Source organism: Toxoplasma gondii, chromosome XI (genome assembly GCF_000006565.2).
Source record: "Toxoplasma gondii ME49 chromosome XI, whole genome shotgun sequence".
Lineage (NCBI taxonomy): Eukaryota > Apicomplexa > Conoidasida > Eucoccidiorida > Sarcocystidae > Toxoplasma > Toxoplasma gondii.
The window spans coordinates 4,453,146-4,477,721 of NC_031479.1; the positions used below are offsets into that span (position 1 = coordinate 4,453,146).

The 24,576-nt window shown below is 52.5% G+C and overlaps 3 protein-coding genes across 3 annotated transcripts; 2 read left to right on the forward strand and 1 right to left on the reverse strand.

Annotated features, from left to right (window-relative positions):
• The first annotated feature begins 2,193 nt into the window (after positions 1-2,193).
• Positions 2,194-13,852, forward strand: TGME49_315080 (hypothetical protein). The gene is made up of 10 exons (XM_002364647.2): positions 2,194-4,769; positions 5,752-6,855; positions 7,338-7,429; positions 7,816-7,939; positions 8,150-8,439; positions 8,932-9,149; positions 9,768-10,035; positions 10,657-10,747; positions 11,264-11,719; positions 12,096-13,852. Exons 1-10 carry the CDS (start codon positions 3,398-3,400, stop codon positions 12,644-12,646), a joined length of 4,566 nt encoding a protein of 1,521 aa, XP_002364688.1. The 5' UTR covers positions 2,194-3,397; the 3' UTR covers positions 12,647-13,852.
• Positions 13,853-14,313: 461 nt separating this feature from the next.
• On the reverse strand, positions 14,314-15,795 carry TGME49_315090 (hypothetical protein). Its single transcript, XM_002364648.2, has 3 exons — positions 15,333-15,795; positions 15,072-15,188; positions 14,314-14,818 (listed from the first exon to the last, which is right to left on the reverse strand). Exons 1-3 carry the CDS (start codon positions 15,583-15,585, stop codon positions 14,517-14,519), a joined length of 672 nt encoding a protein of 223 aa, XP_002364689.1. The 5' UTR covers positions 15,586-15,795; the 3' UTR covers positions 14,314-14,516.
• Positions 15,796-17,968: 2,173 nt separating this feature from the next.
• Positions 17,969-24,107, forward strand: TGME49_315100 (hypothetical protein; the record flags this gene model as incomplete). The annotated part of the gene is made up of 4 exons (XM_018782847.1): positions 17,969-19,036; positions 19,502-19,897; positions 20,305-20,760; positions 21,620-24,107. The coding sequence occupies 4 exons, from the start codon at positions 17,969-17,971 to the stop codon at positions 23,924-23,926; spliced, it is 4,227 nt and encodes a 1,408-aa protein (XP_018635347.1). The 3' UTR covers positions 23,927-24,107.
• Positions 24,108-24,576: the final 469 nt, after the last annotated feature.

Here is a 24,576-nt window from a genome sequence, read left to right on the forward strand (position 1 = left end):
TGTTTACGTCAAACTCTTGTTTCGCGGATTCCTCCCAGGAAAACGCAGACTGCGGAGCCTGCAATGGTGGTGCCTCTCTAGCTGGACCTCCATTTCCACAGAAAGCCTTCAGGAACTTTTCTGGAATAAAAATCCTGCTGTTGAACGCGGAGCGAGTCCGCTTCTCAGTCGTAGTCGCCCCAAGGGAACAGTCTCGCTGTGGCTGTCTCCCGCGTCACTCCGAAACGAGAAAGGGGAACTTCTGAAGTCTCGTGCGTGTGCATTTTTCTGCTCGAATTTCATTCTGTCTTGCCAGTGCGAGAAACAGGAAACACACGGAAATGCAGCACGCAGGTCGGCCGAGGAAGGCGTCCCCGAATGCGGTTCACACATTTCCACGAGCGACGGAAAACCCAACCATGTTTCTCGAGAAACTCGAAGTGGTTCTACACACATGCTGTGCAGGCGCAGCGCGCCATGAGGATCCTCCAGTCTCAGCGAAACTCTCCGTTAGCGTGAAGAGGAGGAATCTCGGTCCTTGCGCAACAGCGTCTACATTCGCTCCAGATTCAGTTCCAGGACGACAGGAGGAGAACGCAAGTCAATGTGACGAAAAACGGCAGAAAAGACAGCTTGCAGAAACATCATGCTCTTCCCCAAAACGGAAGAAACTCGGCCGGGCACACGACTGGACGGAATCTCGCCGTCAGGTTTCACTCACGTTTCTGCAACTGTCTTGCAAGACAACGGTGTGCTGTAGCAGATCTCTCCCCACAAAGCCAAACCGTCCCTCTCTTTGCAGCATCGCACGGTCGACACCGAACAAGGCATTGACTTGTGTCTCTCTCTAAAAGAGCATAAGAAAGTAAACAAACGGAACTGTCGGCAGCCACGGAAAAGTTGGACTGCGTCGACTGTCTTGGTTTTCTCTCTGGAATTGAAGCTAACTTGAAAATCGGAGGTGTCTTCAGTTTCGGAGACTAAAAATTCCAGAAGGCCTCTAAAGCGTTCGAACAAAGCGTGGTTTTCTTCAGCGACGGTTTCTGCCGTTTCCTATCATAAGCAGGGAACACAAGAGATTTCTTAAAGAGAAGTTCTCTGATTCGTCCTTCCTCTCGTGGTACAGATGTTTTACAAATATCGCAAGACGAAAAGGAGAGAAATGAACAACTCACGCGGTTGTCCGGGATTCCAAACCGACAACGCGATTGACAATACCTGAGACATTTCCACAGCACTGAAGATCGACATCTTCAGCTGCTCTACTCATTTCATGGCGTCGTCGGTATACGATGACGTGGAACTGCTTCCCCTGTTTCATAACTGGAGATTTATTCAGTCTCGCACATAACAGAAGAAATTCCAACAGAACGATGCGGTTTTCGAGTTCCGAGCAATTTATATGAGGAGCGAATTTCCGGCTCTCACTTCTTGTAACGTGGAGTCTGTCCTTCTGCGCCGTTCGCATGCCCACACAAGCAGATTTGTGTACGACTTCCGTCCTTCGATATACTCCTTCCGCCGTAAAAGAAAGAAACTCCGAGACAAAAAAGCACCCGTGGTGAAACCCAGTTGAAAATGGACGGAACTCTCTCACAGAAAAAAGAATTTTCCTGTAGCCACCTACAGATGCAAGCATGTCTCGAAATCTTTATAAGATAGTCGTGTAGAGATAGAGAGGTATCTATACTTCTATTTATCCCCCTATAGATGTGCGTATATCTCAAATACAAACATATATATATATATATATATATATAGATATATTCTGACTCCATATAGATACATTTTTCTTTATACGTTTTTTTGACCCAGTCCAACGTCTTCTAACTAAAGCAAAGAGGCGCGTGGGGAGAGACATTCTTCCGTCTCCACAGTTTTTTCTACTCTTTTCCTTCTCTACACGCAGTCAACTCATCCAACGTTCCCTCCTCCCGTATACATGGAGGGCGACGCCATACTTTTTTTCTAGATGAGTAAATTGTAGATCCTGAAAGACTGGCTCGTTTGTCTAGCAGGCTTTTTCTTGAACAAGCATTCTTGTCAGGAAAGAGACGAGAGAAAACTCTACAAAAACCTATCCACCCGTGGTAGCCCTTGCCCCCCCGTGAGATGCATGTGCATGGGGACGCCGGGCGACTCGATGATCCTCGTTTTTTCCGAGCGTTTCCTGACTCGTTTACCGACTGGAATTGGGCCTTCTCCTCTGTGCTTCCCTTGTCCTTTGCCTTTTGACTTTTACGCAGAGAGAACGAGATTTTCGTCTCGCCGAAACTGACCTTCCTTCTCACCTACTTCTTCTATCCGCAGCAGCTCTGGATGCCCAGAGCTAGCCACCGAGGAATCGTGGGGGCGGGGGGTCGGTTGCCCGGAGTCACTTTTCTCATGGTTCCTTTCCTACTTTTCTTCTGTTGCCGTCTGTCCTTCTTCGACTTTTGCCAAGCAAATGACGTTAGTTCTCTCGCTGCACATTTGCTCCAGAGAACATGTACCGTTTCTCGCCGAACGACGCGCACCCTCTGTGATCCTGAGATATACGCTGGACATCGAGCTGTCAAAACAACGCCCGTTTCTCTCTGTCTCCTTCTTCTGTCTTCCTTGTCCTTTCTGTCGCCTCTGACTTGCTCCACTCTCTCCTTATACGTTCCTTTCCTTGACTCCTTGCTCGACCTCTTCGACGTCGTCTTCTCGTTTCCCTCTTCCGATGTACATTCTGCTCGTTCCGCTGCTGCCTGTCCATCTCCCCTTTCCTCTCCGGGTTTCCTGCGTTCCGCTCCTCAGAGGCTCGGCGCTCGTCTCGCCTCTCGGTGGGTCGGAGAGAAGCAGGGCGTTCGCAAAGGCGCAGCGCAGCAGTGAGACTGCAGAGACAGAACAGACGAGAGTAGAGACAGAGCAGTGAGAGAAGAAAGACGCGCGAGGAAGGCGGTATTCGAGGGAGAGAAGAGACGGAACGGGAGAGCAGGACGAGAAGGTTGCTGAAGCCCAGAAGAGAAGACTGAAAAGGGAGACGCGAGAACAAGGAACGTTTTTCCTTGCCATATCTTCTCCAGACTTCTTGCACCAGCAAAGTTGTCAATACCCTCAATACAAGTTGGCTACACCACTTCAGCAGGCTTTCCTCGTTTTGGTCTTCAGAGAGCCGGTTCCGTCTGTGGGGTCGCCTTTCTCCGGTCGTCTTCGCTGGCTTTTATTGTTTCGTGTCTCCCCTCTTCTTCGGTTCCCCCAGGAACGAGCGACTGACGGATTTCCTTCGTTTTCCGCGTCCCTTCCTCCCGTTTCTTTTCTCGCGCTCTCGCCTTCTCGACTCTCTCTCCTTTCCTCCCGTTGATTCCTTCTTGCTCCTGCGCAGGCCTCGCTTGCGCTCTACTTCCAGCCGCGCGTGGACCTCTCGCGTCGGCTTCTCTTATTCAGAACCTCCATGGAGACAGCAGAGCGACGAGGAGACAGAGTCTCACCGACAGGCGGCTTTGCTCTGTCTTCCTGTGATGTTCGAGAGGAGGCGGGCAGTGGCGAGTTCCCAAGAGAGAAGAGAGTAGTAAAAGAGAGACGCGTTACAAAGACAGAGGAAGCCACAAATCAGTCTCCGCCTTCGCCCTCGTCCAGTCCCTCTGACCGTCGCTCGTCTCTTTCTTCTCGCTCATCGTTCTCTTCTCTGCAGTCGTCTCATCTCACGGCTTTCTCTTCCTCTGGCTCTCCTCTATCACCTTCTCTCTCTCCGTCTTCTCTCTCTCCTTCTCTCTCTCCTTCTCTCTCTCCTTCTGCTCTCTCTCCTCCTCTCTCTCCGTCTTCGCTCTCTTCGCCTCTCTCTTCTCCTCCCGTAGCCTCACCCACAGACTCTGAGAGCTACGAAAGGCAAAACGCAGCTAGCACGCTTGACGAAGAAAGAGACAAAGACCGCGAGACGAACAACAAACAAGCAGAGGCGCAAGGCGAAGAGGGCGAACGCGACAAAGGAAAACAAAGGGGACAGAAAGAAGACCGACAAGAAGAGGAAGAAGAGGAAGAAAAGGAGCGTGGATCGTCCGATTCGTCCGGCGTGAGGCTATCTTCAGATCTGTCTCGTAGCTCTGGGGTCGTCGATTCAAACGCTCCTCGTCTTCCAGGGTGCGTCCTCCTGCGGGAAGGAGGCTCAGAAGAAGATTTCTCTGCCAAGAGACTGGAGGAAGAAGCGCAAGACAGAAAGCAAGAAAGGCGGCAGTCAGAGAGAGTCGAATGGACAGCAGAGCTCTCTCACGACTCCACACGGAGCAGATCTTTAAGTTGGATCGTCCGTCCCCCAATGCATTTACCTTCGGAGACCCGCGAACCTGTTTCCAGGTTTCCTCTCATCACCTATCGCGGCACTGATTCTGCGACACAAAAACTCATCGAAGAAAAACTTGCTGCTCTCTCACGTGCTCCGTCCTCCTACCATCATCTCCCCTCTTCTTCCTCTCTTTCTTCTTCTTTTTCTTCCTCTCTTTCTTCTTCTTTTTCTTCATCTTCTTCTTCCTCTTCTTCTTCCTCTCTTTCTTCCTCTTCTTCTTCCTCTCTTTCTGCCTCCTCTCAGGCAGAGCCGCGCAGCCTGGCTGTCGGGATCGGCCGAGAACAGGAGAGGCTCCTGAACGCTAAGTTTGCGCGCGAGGGTGAGGCGTCATCGTGGTCTCTGCTGCCGTTTGGAGACCTCGCGTCCTACGTTTTCCGGTCTCTCGTTGCGGGGGACCGTCCAGAAGGACCTTCCCAGACGACCGTCGAGTCGCTGTCAGAGGCTCTGAGTCCCGAAGAAGCTTTGGAAGAGGCAAACGCGGGAGGTAGGTGCTGAGGAAGAAATCGAGAAAACAGAAAAAAACATATAAGACAGGATAGGGGAGATGAAGGACAACGCAAAAAGGGCCAACTGTGGGTATAGGCGTCTATGAAATCAACAAAGGAGATCTTCAAATCACGCAAAATCTCAAACGTGGAGGTGATCGTAAACAAACCTCTATATACACTCAGGCATTCACACAAATGCATGGAGACACATACATATACATACATGTATATAGGCACTGTCTTGTATGCATGCATGTTAGTATATATATATATATATATATATATATCTGTATCTGTATCTATTTGTTTTATGTGGAGTTTCTCGTGCGGTAGGAGGTGTAGGGATCGAACGATGCTGATGTTTTGATTAGGTGGAAATGCGGGTGTATCGGTTTCGGTGAGTATCTGCATTTCACCGTGTGTCTCCCCTAGAGTTTGGGATGTGAGAAGGCAGAGGTAGGATTTGTTCGTCCCTGCGTCTATTGCGATGCTCGCGTTGTATGTGGACTCCTTTTCAACCACGCTTGTCGCGAGAACTGCACTCGAGCATGGACGCAGAGAAAACAATCGTAAACGATGGAAACTGTTTTTGCAAGACCAGATCAAACAAGAGAACGCGGTGTGCCTGGAGGCGCACAGAGACAGATGGGTCTCTCGATTCAGAAGCGAGAGAAAGAAAAAAGAGCACGTAGCAGGTCTGATCTCTCTCCCGTGTCTTCGGTGTGTCTTGCGCATCGTCGATGGCTACATACGGAGGCGTTTGAGCTTTTTCACTGCTTCGCCTTTGTCGTTCGGCGGCTTTTTGACCTTGTTCGACTCTTCTCCTTGGAGGCATGAATGCCGCTCTGCTTTGTCACGAGCCTCTTGGCTCCTCTCCCTCTTTTTCAGCTTCCTCATGCTCTCGTTGCTCACAGACTGCCTGCTGGAGTTTCTCTCATCGCCTGTCCTGGAGTGCTTTGTGTTCACCATTGTGTGCAGAGACTGTGCCTGCAGAGGCGACCAGCAGTTCAGACAGCGGACTGTTTTCTTCCTCGAGTGAGGACGACTTGCCAGTTGTGTCTTCTCTCTCCTCGCAGCGGCGCCTCCGCTCTCTCCGTTCCTTCCGCGACCTGTCGACCAAAGAGGGCGCCTCTGCGGTCAGGAGACACGCGTCTGAACGCGCTCGTGTCTGCAGCTCTCGGCGTTCCTCTTCTGTCTCTGACGAAGGTTTCTCGCAGTCGCTCGACCTCCCAGAGGGCTTCGAGCGGCGCGCGAAAGTCGAGACAGATTCCGTCGGAGACAGAGGAGCTGCTGGGAGATCTCCGGATCCACGCACAGCGCCCCAGACGGGGGTCCAGACGATCACGCCATCCCCTCCGGAAGCGAGGAAGGACGCGTCCGCAGACGCGCGAGACTTCGCTGGGAATGCCGAGGGAGAGACGTTCGACAGCGGAGAGCTTCGCAAGAACGGCGACCCGTCCTCCTTCTCGACGGAAAAGGGATCTCTGTCGCATCCTCACCGCGTACCTTCGAGCCTGGCTTCCTCGTCGCAGATGCCGTGCGGTGGTGCTCGCTTCTCGTCGGTCTCTTCGTATCGCTTGCCTCCTGCAGACGGGCGCGAGGCGCCACCCACCTCAGCGCATCCATCTCGCCTGTCGCGTCTGAACTCCTCCAGAGAGTCGGAGGGCGTCGCTGAGAACTGGCGCTTCCGCAAGTCGCAGACGATGCTCCTCGCGTCCAAGTGGAGACGACGCGCGCATGCTGCCGCCGTCGCCGCAGAGAAGGCGAGAGTCGCCTCTGCGTCCGTTCCCTCAGAGAAGAACGACGAGGGTGGGCGGAAGAAGAAGCCCGGGAAGGCGGAGGAGAAAGCGAGAGGCAAAGAGACGCTCTCTGCAGAAGAACTCGCTCTCAGAAACTGCGCAATCGTCTCCCGAGTCGCGGCGGCGGAGGCGGTCAAAGCCGCCGAGGAGGCGGCAGAAAAGAGCGTACGGGCGGCCTTGGTCGAAGCTGCTCTCAAGTTTCGAGTATCACGCGTAACCCTTCAAGACTGGATGAAAAGTCCTGGAATTCAACAGAAACGAATTTGGGACATCATCTTCCCAGGTGCGACAAGCGCCGTTGGTGAACAAAGGGGTCCACGGAATCGAAAATGAAAAAACATTTCTCCATGTCGAGAAAGCGAAACGAAAGTGTCGCGCTTCTTCTCCTTCGGCGCATCTGAGGTTTGCGGGGATTCGAGAGGACGCCGAGACACCTTGGTAGCCGTCAGCGGATCGCCTTCGTCTCTGTACCGCGTCTCACACTCGCTTTTCCTTTCTCTGTCTGGCTTGTGTCTTTCTCATCTCTCTCTTTGCTCTTCTCTGTTTCTCCTTTCGCTCTCGCCTGGAGCTGGGGTGACTTCCTCGCGTTCGTCGTCGTTTACCGGCTCTGGTCAGCAGCCTCGGGACCTGCCTCGAACTGTGTGGTTTTGCCCTTTGTTGGTGATAAACGAGCCAAGAGCGTTCGTGAGAGTTGTCTCATAACTCCTGGCATCACAGTGACTCCTGGGGCTTACAGACGCTTTGTTCTTTGTTTTCTCGCTTCAGCGACACACAACAGTGCCTCTTGGAAGGTCGAAGAGACGACGATGAAGCAGCCGATGCTCCTCTCCATGATCAAGAACTGGGTCACTTGTCAGGTATACGCTTGTCTGTCGAGTTCTCTGTTTTCGCTTTCATTTCTCACGTTCCCGGGTGTGTTTTCCTCTCTTTATCGAGGCCGTCTTTTGTGTGTGCGGTGTCTTTACACGATCCGCCTACCGTTTTTTTGACGACCCGTTCCCTTTCTTCTGTCTCCTGTCTTCGCTCCGGTCTTTGTTTGTCTCCATTGTCTCTTCTCTCCGTTGTACTGGCTCTGTTCTCTCTTCTGCTGTGGCTCGTGTGTCCTGTGAACCTTTTCGCTTCAGTTTAACCGTTTGACCCTTCCCTTGCACTCTTCCTCCCCCTCTTTCTTGTCTTCTTCTTTCCCCTCCTCGCTGTTTCTCTCCGAGTCTCTCTGTCTTTTTTCTCTTCTCGCTTCTCCCAGCATGTCAACATCACCGAGCAGCTGTCTCGCGGCATTCGCTGGCTTGATCTCCGTGTTTGTAAGCTGGGCGACGCTTCTTTCGATCAAGATTCTTCGCAAGCTTCTCGCAAGAAAGGAGACAAGGGTAAGCTACGAGGCAAATCGTCTACTCCAGGGTACAGGGAAACGAGGCGAACGCGAAAGCTCCTGAGACCCGGCTGGCTCACACTCGCCACTGCATTGACGGTTGTCCTGCGTGCAGACAGAACTGGCGCTGTTCCCTCCAAACTGCATTTGCTGCGTCTCTCGTGTTTCTCACAGTCCCGATTTTCCCGCTGCGCGTTTTTCTTTCCAGAGTGCAGCGAAGGAGGCGCGAATCCTGCAACGCAGGCTTCGTCGGCCGGTGGATGGAAGGTGCCTGCGGACAAGAGGAAACAATGGGAGTCTTCCGAGAGGAGGTCGGCGCGCTGCGACGGCGACACAGCGGGACTCGAGAGGGGAAAGGAAGAGCGAAAGAAAGCGACAAATGACAGAGGCAAACAGATGAACGAACAGGAGAAGAAACGCGCCGCTCTCCTCCTCGGTCTAGGCTCCTTGCGAGCTATCCCGTACTGCGCCCATGGCGGTGTATGTACAGTGCCCTTGGTGAGGTCGAACGCCTGGGCGAAAATGCAGGGGGGGTTCGAGTTTGAAACTCAGTTTGGTCGCGTTTTCGTCGCCTTTTCCCCAGCTAGCTTTTCGCTGTTTTGCGTTGCGTTTTTTCTGTTTGATCTCGCTGGTGTCTCTCTGGGGAACACCCTCGAGCTCGTCTTCAATCTCGCGAGGTCGAACTGTAGATTTAACATGTTTCTGGCGCTTATCTCTCTTTTCGTCGCGATCTCGCCTTCACCTCGCTCGAGCGGCTCTCTCTTCTCTCTTGTGCGTTCGTCTTTCTTTCTACTTCTCTCAAGCACTGTTGCGCCCATTTCACTCGTTCTCTCTCGCGGCCTGTGCCGTGTCCTGTTTCTCGTTCTTGCCTGCGTTTTTGTTTGAAGTTTTCGCCTGGAGCCTGTCTGCTGCGTCGTGCGACGCCCCTCACTTCTCGGATGTTCCTTCTCGTGAATCGTTCCTGTTATCCACTGTCCTGCCCCTCTTCAGCTGCCAGTCCTGTGCGAGATTCGCGAGTTTCTCGACTCACACCCGTCAGAAATTATCATCCTCAGCCTCGTCGCAGACCACGGCGTCTGTCAAGGAACATTCTGCGACACGAGGCCCCTGCATGCAGGGGAAGTGGACTTCTACCTCGGAAAAATTCTCGGCGACTTCCTCGGACCCAGACTCGGCAAAGACACCACACTCGAGCAACTCCTAAGGCGGTAGGTGACACAGCGTGGACTCCCGAGAGCACGCAGAGGAACACCGAGGCCGAGGCCGACAACGATGGAGAGAGTCTGTCAGACTGGCAGAGAAGAGGAAGAACGAAAAAAGGGGGGCGAGAGAGAGAAAGAGCAAGGGAAAAGATTGATGCCTCATCAACTGGAGAAACTGTTTGCCAGCCTCAGCTCCTTTCACACTTCTTGGCTGGCAGAGTTAAAAGAAGCGACGGTGGAGGCTGTACCTCACCTGTTTGCTTTCGAATCCAGACGGAAACTGTGCTTCTTCGCAGTGGCTTTTGGATCGTTTAGAATCCGGAATCTACAGTCTCTTTCCCTTTACCTCCGTGACTCTCACTCGATCTCTCAGTCGCTATCTCTCTCTCAGCCTCTATCTCTTTGTCGCTATCTCTCTTCCATTCTCCGACTTTCTCTCTATCTCTCACTCGTTCTATGTCTTGTTCTGTCATTCTCTCTCTTCCTCATTTTCCTCCCTCATGTTCTGTTTCTCTCATTGTCGATCTTTTTCTGATTCTCGACCCTTTTCTCATCCTCGGTCCCCTTGTCATTCTCTGTCTCCTTCTCATTCTCTCTGTGGATATATGTCTCTTTTTTCGTCAGAAACCAGCGCGTGATTTACTTCTGGAGTCACGAAGAGCGTTGCCTGCCCCCGTTCGATCTTTGTCTCTTCTGTCGGAGTTCGTTCTCGCCTGCGCTCCCCACGGCTTCGGCTTCTCCCTCGCAGTCGCGCTTTGCCTCTCGGTGCGTGGAGGCCACTGGCCTGCTCGTCCAGGCGCGAAGAGAGAAGGAGCAAGAAGGTCGAAGTGACGGCGGCGCCTGTACCTGCGAGAGAGGCCGACTCCAGGCATGGCTCCGGAAGGCGCATATGGTTCGTCTTTTCTTTCGTTTCGAGAGTTGCTTTCCTTTGTGCGTTGCAGTCACGAGAGTCCGACAGACTGACAGACCAGCGCTCCCCGACAGTCGCACGTCGCCGCCTTTCCACGCTACTTGAGGCGGCTGACAGTGTGGAGTTCAGGTTGCTGCGAAGCCTCGTTATTCCCCACTGCTTGTGTTCGGCATGTTTCCTTCACAAACCGTGTTTCCCTTTCCTCCGCACTGCGTTTGAAAATCTCTCTGTCGATCTACGTTGGTCCTCGCGAAAGACAGAGCTGGTGCTCCTCGCGGCAAGTGCGTCTGTATCTCGGGCCTTCGCTGCCCAGCGGCATCCGTCTCTGTTTTTTTTGGCAGGTCTGTGTGCGTCTTCCACTCTGCTTCGGTCTCGTCTCCCCGAAACATTTAGCATTTACGTATTCAGTGGAGACAGGCGTGTCGGTCTTGTTTTTTTTTGTTTTCTCTTCCTTCCTGTTGTCTCCTTTGCTGGATGTCCCGCGTTGGTTTTGTTCGTCTTTCCCATCTTCGTGTCTCTTGGGCTGGGTCTCCTTTCCGCCTCGTCTCTGCGTCTTTTTCTCTCCGTTTCACCTTGCGTTGCGGCCTTTCTCTCTGCATGCAGCTCTTCAGCACGGAGCCGCTGCCAGGCGAGGCGCCCGACGACCGACAGGCGGCGCTGCGGAGCGTCTGTCGCACTCTTCGCGCCGGGGGGAGTGAGTTGTTTCGATTTCGCGCAGAGGAGGAATTGGAAAAAGGGAGGCAGACGGAAACGAAACTGGGGGAGAAGCGAGGGAGAAAGCGGAGGGACTCGAGGCGCAGAACGGCTAGACACAAAGGGATAGAGAGTTGCAGGGAGAGAACTGGAGAGAACGAATCAGACAGAGAGAAGGGAGAGACCGAGAAGAAGTGATGGCGAGACAACTGGAGAGAAAGAGAAAAGGGAAGGAGAACAAGCGCCAGCCACGTGACGAGAAAAGAAGGAACACAGAGAAAAGAGACACGAAGAAGAGTAAGCAGGAGAGAAAAACCCGAGTGAGTGAAGGAAATCCATGGAAGCTCGACAACGAGAAGGAATGAACGAAAAGGAGAATGGACACCGCCAATATCGGTGTCCCGTCTTTTGGTATCTCGACTTCACGAGCTGGGAAGCACCAGACAAATCCGCTGTTGACATGTTTTCTGTTTCCTACCTTCTCGAGCGTACACCTTTCCTCTCTGTCGTTTCTCAGATTCTCAAGCATCTCAGCACCACGGTTCCCACTCTGCCTCGCCTCAGCCGAGCCCACGAACAACGCATGTGGCGCCCCAGACGGGCCTGCATGTGCCGGCGTCGCTAGCTGTCCCCGCGTCTCCGTCTCGGCCAGAGACGCTGTTTCTTTCTCCGGAGAAGTCTCCCACCTCAGAGTTTCTGTCTCCCTCACTCACGCTTTCTCCAGACGAGAGAGGCCTCTCGCGAGCGTCTTCGCGTCCCCGCGTGTCGCCTTCTGCCCTGAGTTACTCTCGTTCGCCCTTCCACGCGGGGAAGACGGTTCTGCTCAAAAGCTGGAGAGACACCCGGGCAGCGAAACCTGAAATTCTTATCACGCATCTCGACGCCTGGCTTCAGGAGCGTAAACAAGAAGCGACAAAAGAGAGAGAATACGAGAGACGAGGAAACAAGCCTTACGTGTTCAAGATGCTCTGTGGTAGGCTGGGGAGGTCGCCTGGTGGTTTTCGACTTCTCGTCTCTTGGACTCTTTCAGAGTTGTGGCAAGACTCTCTCTGTGACGGTGTTTGCTTGAGTCGAAAGTGAAACGGTTCATCATGGAGATCGGAGGTAGCTGATGTGCTCAAAGTTCAGCGCGGATATCTTCAACTCAGTTCACCACATTTCAAACAGGGAACTCGGTCTCCGTAGTGTACTTCTGGCTGGTCCTCCAGTGCCGAGTTTTCTGCGGCTACAATTTCGCTTCGACAGGCGTTTCAGCAGGCGTCCGCGGCAAGCTGTGTCTCTGTTCTCTTTCTGTGTGTTATTCTGGGTGTGGTTTTCACTTCATTTCTCCTCTGCATGCGTGTCGTCAGGAGAAGTCACGGCTCCAGATTCCCTCGGACTTCACGTGGTTTTGTACTGGACGAAGGAGGCGCAGTCGGCGTTGCGGAGTCTTCCGCACGGCATCAAGACGAGCGCAAAGACAACGAATCGCCTGCTGCTCCGTTTTCTGGCCGAGCAGAACGTGGTAACTCGCGAATTGAGAGACGCGAGACTCCACCACCTTGAGAAGGCCCTCCGACGCGCAAAACGCAGGCGAGAGCGCGACCGTCACGAAACCAGAGAGGGAGCGACTCCTGAGAGTAACGATTACGACTTGAGTGAAGCAGAAGAGAAACAAGCAATTTTGAGACAGCTGGAAGATCGAGACGGGCTCGGCGAGGTCAAGGGCCTCCACGTGCTCAACGGCATTTCTCACGACTTTGTTAACCGGCACCTGACAGAGTTCATTGTGCAGCTGAATCTGGAGAAACTGCATTCGAGTCCGTGTTCCGTCGCGGCTTCGCCGACGGCAGCGGCTTCTTCTTCTCAGGTGTCATGCGCTTCTCAGTCTCTCTTCGCGTCTCCCTTCCGCCCCGTGTGAAACGTTGCAGTCGCTCTTTGCCCGCAGAGTGCGGTGGGGGGGGACTAGCATTCGCCAGCGAAACTGGGCAGACGATTCCAGAGTCGGGGGGAGGAAACGCAGACGAGGCAGGTGACACGTTGGTGGCAGGAGGGGAAGAAGTTGGGGACAATCGGCGCGCGCGAGCGAGACAGGAAAGGCGTCGCGAAGCCGGGAGAAGAATCCTGAAAAGAACGACACACGGTGCTGGTTGACGACTGGGGAGAGGAAGCACAAGCTTATGGGAGAAAGGTAATAACAAAGGGGGAAATGGCACTCGACAGTCGGGGTGAAAGATGAAAAAGGAAGCAAAAGGAATCGGGAAAAGTGGGTTGAGGTAACGATCATCTGGGCACGAAGGAGATGAAGAGGTTAAAGAAGAAGGGACTGCCAGTCGGCAAAAAGCGTCTAGACGAAACATGCTTGCGGTCCTGGCGCTGGCGCGGGACCAGGAGTCACGGGATGAACACCACGCGAAAAGGAAAGGGGAAGGAAACCATACGGGAGAGAAAAAGGGAGAGAAATTGAAGCACTTAATTTCGTTTCCTTGTCTTAGTCCAAGAGCCAAGAATGTGCGGAAATAAAGAACCTTCCGATGCTTGAGTTTCCTCAGCAGAATGCATGTTGGTGAACTCCTGCTGTCGTTTAAGCTGCCTCCTTCGATGCTCTGACAGGGCAGGCAAATCGGAAATAGCGAGACGGAAGGCGAGAGGAATTTGAGGGGAAACAAATTAGCGACTGGGTGTCGCCAGGACATGCAAGGAGTCATGTTCACGGCGTTCTTCAGTCGTTTTCCCAGTGTGAGAGAAGCCATGTGGTGCAGTACACAAACCACAACGGAAGTTTTCGTCCACTCTTTTATTCTTCTGGCGCCTCTATATGTCTCATTCTTACAATGTATCGGTTCTGTAGACCGATGTGCCTTGTTCCCTTTTTGGTAAAACAATACCAATTCTGTCTCATCAAATGAAGGTTCCTTATAGACACGATACAAATGCATGCATATATATGCACATGTATTAATGTATGCACGGCTGTTACGCTCGTCCCACCCAGAACCCTCGGGAGGGAACGACGGATACGAGAGAGGTGAAAGTAGCGCGGTGTAGAGCGTGAAGGTTTTTACGAGGAATGGCACACAATGCAGACGTTATTGGCACGGGGGAGCCAAGTCGATGCACGTCGCACACGCACTACTTGTAAAGCATCCTCGTGTCATGATGAACAGTGGTTTTTTTAGGTTCCGGTTTCGTGTTGTCAACTTGTGTCAATTCACACGACTTAGAGTAGTCAATGTTAGCGACCGAAAGGGGTGTTGGCTGAGCAGTCGACATCGGGAACAAAGCTCGCTTTCCCGGACTCGAGAGACACAGACTAAACTTGGCGACAATATGATTGTTTCTCTCAAGCCGATCTCCTAGCCAGAAAACGTCTACGTGTGCGTCTGCAAAGCGCATCATCTTGTGTCACTCGTTTTTAACTAAGCTTCCGCACTGTAGACGTGAACCGTTAAAAGAACAGGCTAAGAAGAGTTCGATTTTTTCTGAGTCGCTGGATGCGATTTTCGAATGTGCAGTAAAGCTGTTTTTCTTCAGTGGAAGCCTGCTGCAACCGTGACGAAAGCGAAACAGTTTGGTTAGAGAGTAACCGCTTTTGAGTGGCAAGGTGCACGAGATTTCAAAGGCCCACGGCCTCGGTTGGGGAAAGTCATTTTCAGTAGGTGGCCTTGGGTAGGACCACCAGCAAACACAGATGTGAAATCGAACCTCTGAAAAGCGGTCACTAAAGCGAACAAACGTATACGCAAACACACCAGTCGACACAGAACAGACGTCTCGACACAACACGGCATTCAATATGTCGCGATTCCCAGAATCTCGCCAGACCTGGAGAAACGCGATCCGATGGTAGACGTGAAGTCTTCAGCGTCTTGCATCGGAACGCGTTTCAGCGACCTGAGGTCGAGTTCCGGGACGAACGCGGGTCTGACGAACAGACGATCTACGAATCTGGGGCTGAAATCCCCAGATTCACACAAGTTGTCGTCTTCGTCGTTAGACAACGAATTCGCGCCACCAGCAGACTCGGTTGTTGACCAAGACTCGGAGGGAGTTGACGGTTCTTCGCCCTTGAACAGGAGCGAACCCACACGGTCTGAAGAGAAGAAAACAACGCTGACAAAAGCCACAAGTCTGTGAGTCCGAAATATTTGCAAAATCGAATTCATCCGAGAAGATACTGGGTGATGGTCTCAGGAGTCACGAGCTAAGCAGATGTCCAGGATCGCCGATCTAAGGACCCCCCGCCAGCAACTGGCTCTTGAACAGGTGGATAGCTGTGAACATAATTTTCTGGGACGAGTTTGCTGAAGCTTCAAGACTGAAAGCGTTTCGAAACGCAAGCTTACCCGTCGCTGCATTGATGTCCCCAGCGGGCGGTGAGTGGATGACTACACAGCAGTCTGCTGCTACGTAGACACCGACGTCGCCCACACCGAGTCCCCCCTCCAGGTCCGGTTCTGAGTCTGAACAAAAGCAGCACCAAGCAGAAAAACGAAAGTGTTGGATGCTGTCATGTACACGAACCTGAGCAAGTCGATATGCTCGTGAGGCAACTACGGGACACCTGTCTCGGGAAGCCAAGCTGAAAATACACAATCCATCCTCACCCGCGTAGATGTCCGCGAGGTGCATTCTGCTGCCAAAGCCGTGCTGGATCCTCCAGGTTGCCAGTCTCCTCCACAGCGCGGAAAAACCACGAAGTGGACGAGAAAAAAGCAGCCTGGAAAACACTCCGAGCAATGCCAACATGGCCAGCAGAATCGCGACTAGGACGGGGCTGGTGTGAGCTAAATGCCCCCGCCAGTCCCCGGCTGGTCCTCCAGGAAGATCCTCCAAACCCACAGACAAGAAAGATGCCATCTGGATCGAAGCGTTCGCAATGGCAATTAACGAAACACACGACGCGACTGACAGTGCAGTGGAAGTCCAGAACGATTGACTAGTTTTCTATCTGACACTGTAGCGTTCTCGAATGTTTGTATAAATGATAGATGACAGTGATCTGGTCCCAGTGCTACAGTTCAAGTCTACGCTGAGCAATTCGTGCCATCTGTGCTCGTAGCGCCTAACGAGTCCACAGAGCATAGATAGCTTGACAACAACATCTCATTCTAGCAAATGTTTTCCAAGGTTGCTCGACCGGCGCTTACTTCGGGAGTGCCCACGCAGCTTTAACCCTGTCGTTTGCCTGGTTCGCAACAGCCGCCGTGTTGAAAGCTGCTTGTAACCTCGTGGTACTCGCGTTACAAACGACTCTCTCTACAGAAAGTAGGTCCAGCATTTTGGTCTCCACATGAAGATAGGGGAACTTTTATGGTTCCCCCTCAACCTCGCCGAGCGATAAACATTTGGGGCGAGAGGCCGGTCGTTTTTTTCAGTCACCCACAAAGCAGAGTGTTGTTTTGGCAACTCTAACTCGAAAATCAATGCACGGTGTCGCACCAACATTCTGATGCATACCCGTCGATCTACATCTGAAAAAGCCATGGCGCCTTTACCATTTACATTTTGCATTGTGTTGCCGTTCCGTGGCAAGTGCGCGTTTCTCTAGCGTAAAGACGGCTTTGTGTTCTCAGTGAAATCCTTTATAACCACCAGAACGGAGGAGTGTTCGGCAGCCTAGCAGAGCATTTGATTCGTTTGGAAACTCGCCATTTCACTACAACAGAAAAAAATCAGGTGTTGTCGAAAGCTATTGCAGTGGGAAACACGCAGGAAACAAGCGAAGAAAACATGTTGGTTTCGATACGTCTCGCTATATGTTCCGAGCCATTTTCCGAACTCTGTGGATTGTAATAGCTTGGGGACGGGGCTGATCCGCAGCTGGCACACCAACACGCGGCCGCAATAACGAGTTCGCTGTTTTGAATATGCATCGTGTTTTCTCTTATGTTTAGCACATAGGCAAGCAAGCAATTGTCCCGTAACTCACAGGAACACTTCCTTTTCAATTCAAAAAGCATCACCTTTGTGAGGCAAGGAATTAGGTTCGCTTTTCGTCTTGCTGCCGGACGAGGCATTTTAGTAGCATAGACACACGATAGCCGTCCGACGGACGGGAATTCGTTATCAATCAGTTTGTGTGCTGATCATTGAGTGCGTCGTCTGAACACCATACAGCTCTCTATTTGCTGCATGGCATGTGCGGCTGCTCGGCACAGTAAAAACTAATAAAGGAGGCAGTCAAGCCAGATGTTTCGCTTTGTGGCACGGCAAGGATCAATGCGAGAGTAGCGCCAAACGCACGTTGTCTTGCCCACGTCCCTACTGATGCACAACAGATTTCGCCTGTGTGCTTATCAGAAACGTTGGTCGTGCTTTGGGAACTTCAAAACCTGCTGGTATTTCCCAAACAGGAGGTGTGCCAGTAGTGCTCGTCCCACAGCTTCCGGGTATGGGGCTGCAAAGGCAGTTGCATCTACATGTGAGCTTCCTGTCCTATGTGGGGCAATCGGGGTACGTCCCTACAGTTGCATTCACATTTTGACCAAATTTATGGGGCAACGTGTCATCTCATGCGAGCACACACCCTTGCACGCAGACGGAACAAGGTACTGGTAGAAATCGAAGCTCTGTTGTAAATAAGCAGCGGGTTCAGAAGCCTTTTGCCACAGCCCGCCTCTTCGATTGCAAAGAACTGAAAGTCTCGGTTCCCTACAGTTTCTGTCAGCCGAGGAAATACTCCGGCTGTTATATATACGCGAGTTGTCATCGCGAGTATCGCCTTTGATAAGATGAATTCAGACAATGGCAGACGTTCGAAGACCGAAGGTATTTCAGCACATACTTCGCAACGCTGAGAATACCTTGCATAGCTTCGTCCTGTATGTCTATGAGAACAAGAGTTACATGAAGTCAGGAGAAACGTCATCTTCATTATTCTTTGAGAGAAAGCCGTAATCGTCTCTGATACAAAGAAGGGTGACATGTTATTTCCTCGAAAGACTACAGGAGCTATCTTTGACGCCGGGGATTTCACCTACGTCACGTGAGCGAACATCGGAGGCATGGCACAGCAAACCCGTTTTCTGAAGAAGCGTTTAAAAAGCGAGAACTGGGACGCTGGCAGAGCACATATCGGAACTTTCGTTTCTCCAAGTCCTCGTGTAGGGGTTGATGCTGCCCGTTCCAGCCCCCGAGCAGCATGCACACTTGCATTGCTTTCCTTGCTTTCCCATTTCAGCGGCGAACGTGCCTACGAACTGCCTTTGCTGGAATGAGGTTGGGATGATCACAGCCGATTATGGCCGCCGAACTGTCGGATGTTCCCGAGGCTTGTGATGATGCTGCCTGTCAGTCTGCGGACCCCGGCTGCGGGTCGATACCCGGTGGGTTGCCAGAGTTCCGTGCTTCACATGTTGCTTCCGCGGATGTGGACGAAGACCCCCATCGTTCTTCGATACACTCCACCGAAGTCCTGACAAAGGACGATGGACGAAAGAAACCGCCACCCACGAGATGCAGATTGCTGCATACTGTTTCATCTGACAGCAGCACGCACCGCTTTGGAGGAGGGCGTCCCGCTACTGCACCATCCGTCACGAGCAAGGATGCAGACGCCAACGGGTATCCGACGGCCCTACGCCGCAGGAACAAAGAAATTCTAAGGGCGAAAAAAGCCAGGAAAGACAAACACTTCTCGAAAATTGCGTTCACCAGTTCCGACTCGAACTACTACAATCTCCTGCCCGTCCAGCCAGGGCTGGGGTGGTGGAAATGCATCCTGATGAACTCTAATCATTCGCTATCATTTGCGTATCGTCTGGCACGGAACCTGGACGTTGCTATTCCCGACACAGTCTTCTGTTCAGGGACGGAAAGCTTTTATATTTGCAGTGGTTCAAAGGGGATGCCAGGCACGCTGGACCGCAGTGCTCTCAAGCAGGACCAAAGCAGCGGGGCACCAAGTGCCTCCAGTGGCTGGATCATCAAGAGTGACTTCTCAGCCGTAAAGCTGCTGGAGAGCAATCTGTTTTCTCGGATTCACGCAGAAGAACAAGCAATTTGGGCAGGTAACTCCCTCCAGCTGGCGCCTGCTACAAGACGCTCGTCCGCTGCGGGCACTTGGAACAGCCCGGAGAAGAGCGAGCAGTCAGACTGCCGACAGTTCGGATCTTTATCTGGCGGACGGGCAATTCAACAGCAAGAGGGGGTGGGACTGCAGGCACAGCTTCCAGACTCACCCCCGTACCCGGCAGCTGTGATGAAACAGATGCATTATTCGAGGAAAGACTGCAATATCACCAAGGCTATCGATCTGACTACTCTGGGTTCTGTTTCCTCAGACAGTTCCGTAGACCGCATTTATCAGGTTAGCTCACAACGGAATTCATCTGTAGTCGCGAGGAATACAGAGAGACATCGAGGTACACAGATATGAACAACTCCACACGCACCAGTCTCTTGGAACTGCTTGCAGAGCAGAATGAAATCTGCACTAACCGTGAAATAGTACGGTCTATGTGCAAATGTCAGGCCGCATGATGTCCAGTAAAGGAGTTCGAAATGAATAAAAACGCACAACAGTGAAAGCTCAATATATAGAAAGAAAAGTACTCGAGGGAGCACATGTCTGCCGAAACGTACGCGTTATACACTTTTGAGATGCTACCGCCTAGAATACACACTCAGTGCTGTTCGTATTCGAAGAAGTGCGACTACACTTCAATGCCTAGTTGACTCCTGTCTTCGTCCATGCGCTTTTTAATGAACGTGGGGTAAGGGTAGAACGGGACCTTAACCGCTTAAAGGCCCCAATTATTCTTTGATTATGCAGGCGTTTGTGAGGGGCAAGTCGCGAAGCCGCTGCCAACTGACACGTGTTTGCTGGAGTGCTTCTCGGGCGCCGTCGGGATTCACGCTGGTAAATCGGCTGACTCCTCAGCAGGCTCGTAGTCTCGGGGGGGACATGACTTCTCAGTTCTGCGTGAGCTGCGACAACCCGACGTTGAATGGAGTGTCGAAAACCGCAGAGGAAGAACAGCTACGGAAAGTCGATCCAGCTGAAACGAGCTTCGACGTCTTTCCTGTCGCAGGAGCAACACTTGCTGCCGCTGCGCAAGTTGCCAAGTCTATTTTTCACTTCACGCAGACGCTGTTCAAAGTCTGGCTCGAAACCATAGTCGTCGACCTGGTGAAAGGCTCACCCGCCGGCAGGTGGTATTTCATCCAGGTGCGCCCGTCTACACCACAGACAGCGGTTACAGCCTGGCACCACGTGCCCATGAGGCAGTATCTCTAGGAATGAAGCATAACTCATCTGTCGTTCAACCGTGCAAAGGGTAGAAGCTCCAAATAAGTTTTTCGCATATACTTTACGTCCACTGTTCAGGGATCATTAGCGACCCCAACTTACTAGAGCATATGCACATAGCTGCCAACGAATAGAACGACTCTACGCGAGAGAGCGTCCGTGGCATGCTGTTTAGCGAGAAGCAGCAATTCTGCGTGTGGTGTGGCGAACCAGCACGGGAAAAGCTGCAGCGGCAAAACTGGAACGGGCGTGGACGACCGTTTTGGGTATGCACTGTAAGATTTCGGTCATTTACTTTTCTTTCGTTGTCTCCACCTATTATGTAGGTGAAATCGTTTACGGTTCGACAAACATCACCGTCGATGCCAATCACGTTCACTTCTTCGGCTGCGGAAGATGGAGACGAAAATGAAGATGACCCTGGTGACCGTCGCAAAAAGAGCTGTTGCGAAACCATCAGTCGTTTGGCAATTCCATCCATCTGTCAGATGTGCGGGTTGAAACATCGAAAGCAGGACCTGAACAAAACTGTGAACTTGCGAATGATGCTCGAGACCCAACACCATATGCGGAAACGCGGATTGGACATTCTTTTCTTCCCTCTTTCTGGGAGACTTCAGCTGTCGTATAACTATCCAGTATGCTCTCTATGCTATTCCCTCTACTTGGCCGAGCGAGAGCTGATCAAGGTCGAGCTCGACCTCGCACAAGCTCTTCGCCAGCCGATTCCGCACAGAGATCCGACTTTCTTCAGTTTCACTGGCGTTTTGGATGCAATTCAAGTAAGCTAGTACATTCGCGTTTCCATCTGTTCGACACAGTTTCCGTTTTTGTGAAAGACGCCATGGCTATCGCGAAAGGACCGCGGCACTGAGGAAGACATTCAGGAGTAAGCAGACATTGCTTTGCCCCTTACACCCAATATTTGACTTCCTGTTTCCACCAAAGGGTTCGGTCAAAAACAAAAACAGGAATTTTGTATGACAAAGATCCAGAGAAAGTCATATGAGTTTGATTTTCTCCCCCTCTAAAACGGGCGGATACACGCCTTTCCCGAAGCACACCAACACACGCAGAAGTGGGACGCATGACTAACGCGGGGGAGGAACTCATGAAAATACAATTCGGATGGAGCTGGGACAGAAGAATCCACTGAAGTGCTCTTTTTTCGTAGAGTTCGTTTCGAACATGTCAAACCTCGTCTCTCCCTCATAGTCGACACCATGAGGGAGACCTAGGCGAAGTGTCATCCGTGGTGTGTCCTCGTGCTCCCTATTACAAACCCACAAGTCGAAAAATTCAAATCCCTCTTACGAGTGTCAGTCTCCGCAGCGGATTGTTCTCCCTGAATATAGACTTTGCCTGTTGCTCCGAGGTTTTGGCAGTCATCGGATCTTCGTCTCCGCATTTGGCTACTCGTTGGCTTTTCTTAAAAAAACAAAGAAACACCTACTTTCTCAGGCGTTGTCCGCACTGCCACGATTCGTACAAGCATGCACGGTTACGCGAAGGAAAACTCAGACCGTCACATCGTGTGGGCTGCCCGTCCCTGAATCCGGCGGGACTGGATAGCTGTCAAGCTTTTCCATGAATGGTCCATCATTTCAGAAATCTTTTGTCCTGTTTTACCGCCATTTACAGAGCAGCACACAAGCCGACGACCCATATCTGATGGATCTTCTGCGTTCCTTTAACAACGCACCTCCTCGACAGGCAGTGTCCTTTGAAGCGCAAGGCGAAGGCGACAACGGACGCAGCAGCATTAACCTGCAGCTGGATCGGGCAAAGGACCGCGATCCGCTACTAGCCTTTGTCAATACACACTGTGATACCAGGAGATCTGTTGTGATCCCATCAGCGCAGACTTGTCATTCGCGAAGTTCTGTCTCGTTTTCACCCCCGTCCCCTTCGTCTGAAACACCTGCCTCCTCTTCTGCTGTATCTCCTACTACCTCCGCCCAGGTGCAAGGTGGATCTCCTTCTTTCCCGTATGACACCACTTCTCAACACTGCTATCCGTCTGCTTCGCATGACTCTAAGGCAACTGTTGGAAGTTCGGCGGGAGCGACGAGTCGAGACAAGTCTCCGCAGAGCCAAGCTCCTCCCCGGCATCGAATGTTGACTGGTGGGGCTCCCGCCGTTGCTCCTCCCAAGCAGACACTCCGGGGAGGCGAGGCTGTGATGGGGGGATCACTGACGAAAGAAGATCGTTGCCGTCAGTTACCCCCGAAACTTTATCAGTGGCGCATGATGCTCTTTGTTCACTCCTTGCAAGATCTGTCAGATCACATGTTGCTTGCACCGGAAGAGAAGTCTGTTTCCGACGACGGGCACCCGGCAGACGGGTCCGGCAGGACAAGAATGCACCCTGGTCCCCAGGTAGCAATTGAACTGAAGCTCTTCGGTTCCACCACGGTCTTTCCTCTACATACACCGGAACGGCAAGGTCGAACTAATCAGAGCGACCCACCAGGCCGAAGAATGTTATGCAGTTTTTCTCAAGCCGTGGACGAATCTGGAAGCAGTTCCGAAGAGAGTTGTCCAGCGGATCCGACAACAGATGGCGCTGCGGGAGCGCGTTACCACTGCATATCCATCAAGCGCATCCTCGTTCTGTACCTATTTTCTGTATCTCCAACATTACACCGAGTGTTCCAGGAAGAAAGTATTCACTTCCGCCTTCTGGCGTCTGGCCCACGCGCACCTACAGATCGAAGCGAAAGCCGCAGGTCGACGTCTGGCTCTGCGGCCACCTCAAGCCGCTTGTGTCCTTCAACATCGACATCCAGGTCTCGCACCAGTGGCGGTCCACCCGTTCTTGCTGTTTGTCCTGAGTGTTCCAACCCTTGTCCTCGTTCTTCCGGTTCCTTTCCGCCGGCGGTTGCCAGACGCATCGATTTCGGTCCGTCTTCGCGCCTTACCGCAGCGGAAATCACGGGTCAGCGGCCGTACTCTGCTGCCACAGCTCCAGTGTCTGCTTCCGTCTGTCCTGCATGCAAATTTGCCCAACCCCGGTTAGAAGCTTCAAGCCCCAGCGTGGGCCGGTGCACTCGGCCGCGAACAGCGGCCGCAGCCCCGTCATTCGGTCGACACGGAAGCTGCGGCAGTTTGCCGCCCGGATCATCGGGTAAAAACTCTCGAAGAGCAGGCCTGCATCGAACCAGCAGTGCGTCTTCGCTGACACGAACGGCTCAGGCTTCGGCTGAGAGAGAAGGAGCCGCCGTCGAGCTGCAGGAAGTGGCGAGTGGCAGCTGCAGCCTGCAGCGACTAGTTGGCGTGAAACACTCGAAACAGCAAAGCTACGTTTTGCTGTTCGCAGCGAAGGGTAAGGGCCAGGCTCGGCTGCGACTTGTGCTAGGTCTTCACCAGGACATGCAAGTCCCGTCGCAGTACGTCTGTGTCCGACAGTACGCAGATGCTTTTCTGCCCGCGAGACCGTACAGTAGCCCGTGTCCAGTTCCCTCGGACTGGCTCGACTGCCTTGCTGGCAGCGGCGGGCCCGGAACTGTCAGTTCGTCAAAATTAATAGACGCGTCTGGATCGAGATGTCGCAGTGAGTACCAGAAACAAGGAAGTTGTCTGCGAGTCAAAGGTGGCTGGCCTTCTACAGGTCCTGCGTCGTCGAGTCAAGTCTTTTCTGGAAACCCAGCACCGAAGAGCAACCGGGTTCTTGGCATTCCGGTGGCAACAATGAATCCACGTGCCAATCGGGTGGGAACAGAGACAGGGCAGACGCCTTCTGGCAGACCTGTGAGCGCGGAGGCGTCGATTTCTGCAGCGAAAAGGCCTCTTTTGGGGCTTCGCTTTAGCCTGCCCTCAGGCGCTTCTGGGCGACCGACAGGCGCTGGTTCCCGGCCACAAAAAGCAATCAATCGCCTCCAGATGGGAGGAAATGCGCCTGCTGTACGCGGAATCTCTCCCATATTCATGCTAGACCTTGAAAGCTGACCCGCTGTCTTTGACGCTTCACGGATTGTGCTGCCAAACTCGAGACCGTACCACTTCCCCTTTGCGATTCTATGAATTTCTTCTTTTTGTCCACGAGGCTGCGTGCTGCACACGAATACCACTCTAACCCTACTGAAGATACGATAAACACTGTCGTATAATACGACTCGAGAACAGAACGAAACCATGCTCTGCCCGGAGGCCAATGCCCCGCGTGCCGTCATTTTCTAACGGGCGGGAACAACGTTCACTGACGCACAGATGGTCCTCGTTGTCAAGCTCTTAACATCTCTCTGTCCACGCAGAAGGTCTAAAAATAGAGTTGCTCAGTGTACAGATGATGCTAGGATGCGTCGCCTCGCCCCTAAATCACTCATCTCATTTTGTTGTGTTAGCGGTGTCACGGCGTAAAGTTCGCTGCTGAGAGCCTCATCGGGGACAAAGATGGATCGCCGCAGCACAATCGTCGAAGGACTACGCTCGAGAGAGACCAGAACAGAAATATGTGCTTCTTTGGGCATGAGAGCGACTCCACTTTTGCCGCTAGAAAAGATACGAGGCGAAGACAATCCACAAAAGTGGTGCACAAGGTCTTTCGCAGCTGACCGGCTAGGGGTTGCACTACTGGCTAGATGGGCGTAGCTGTTGCC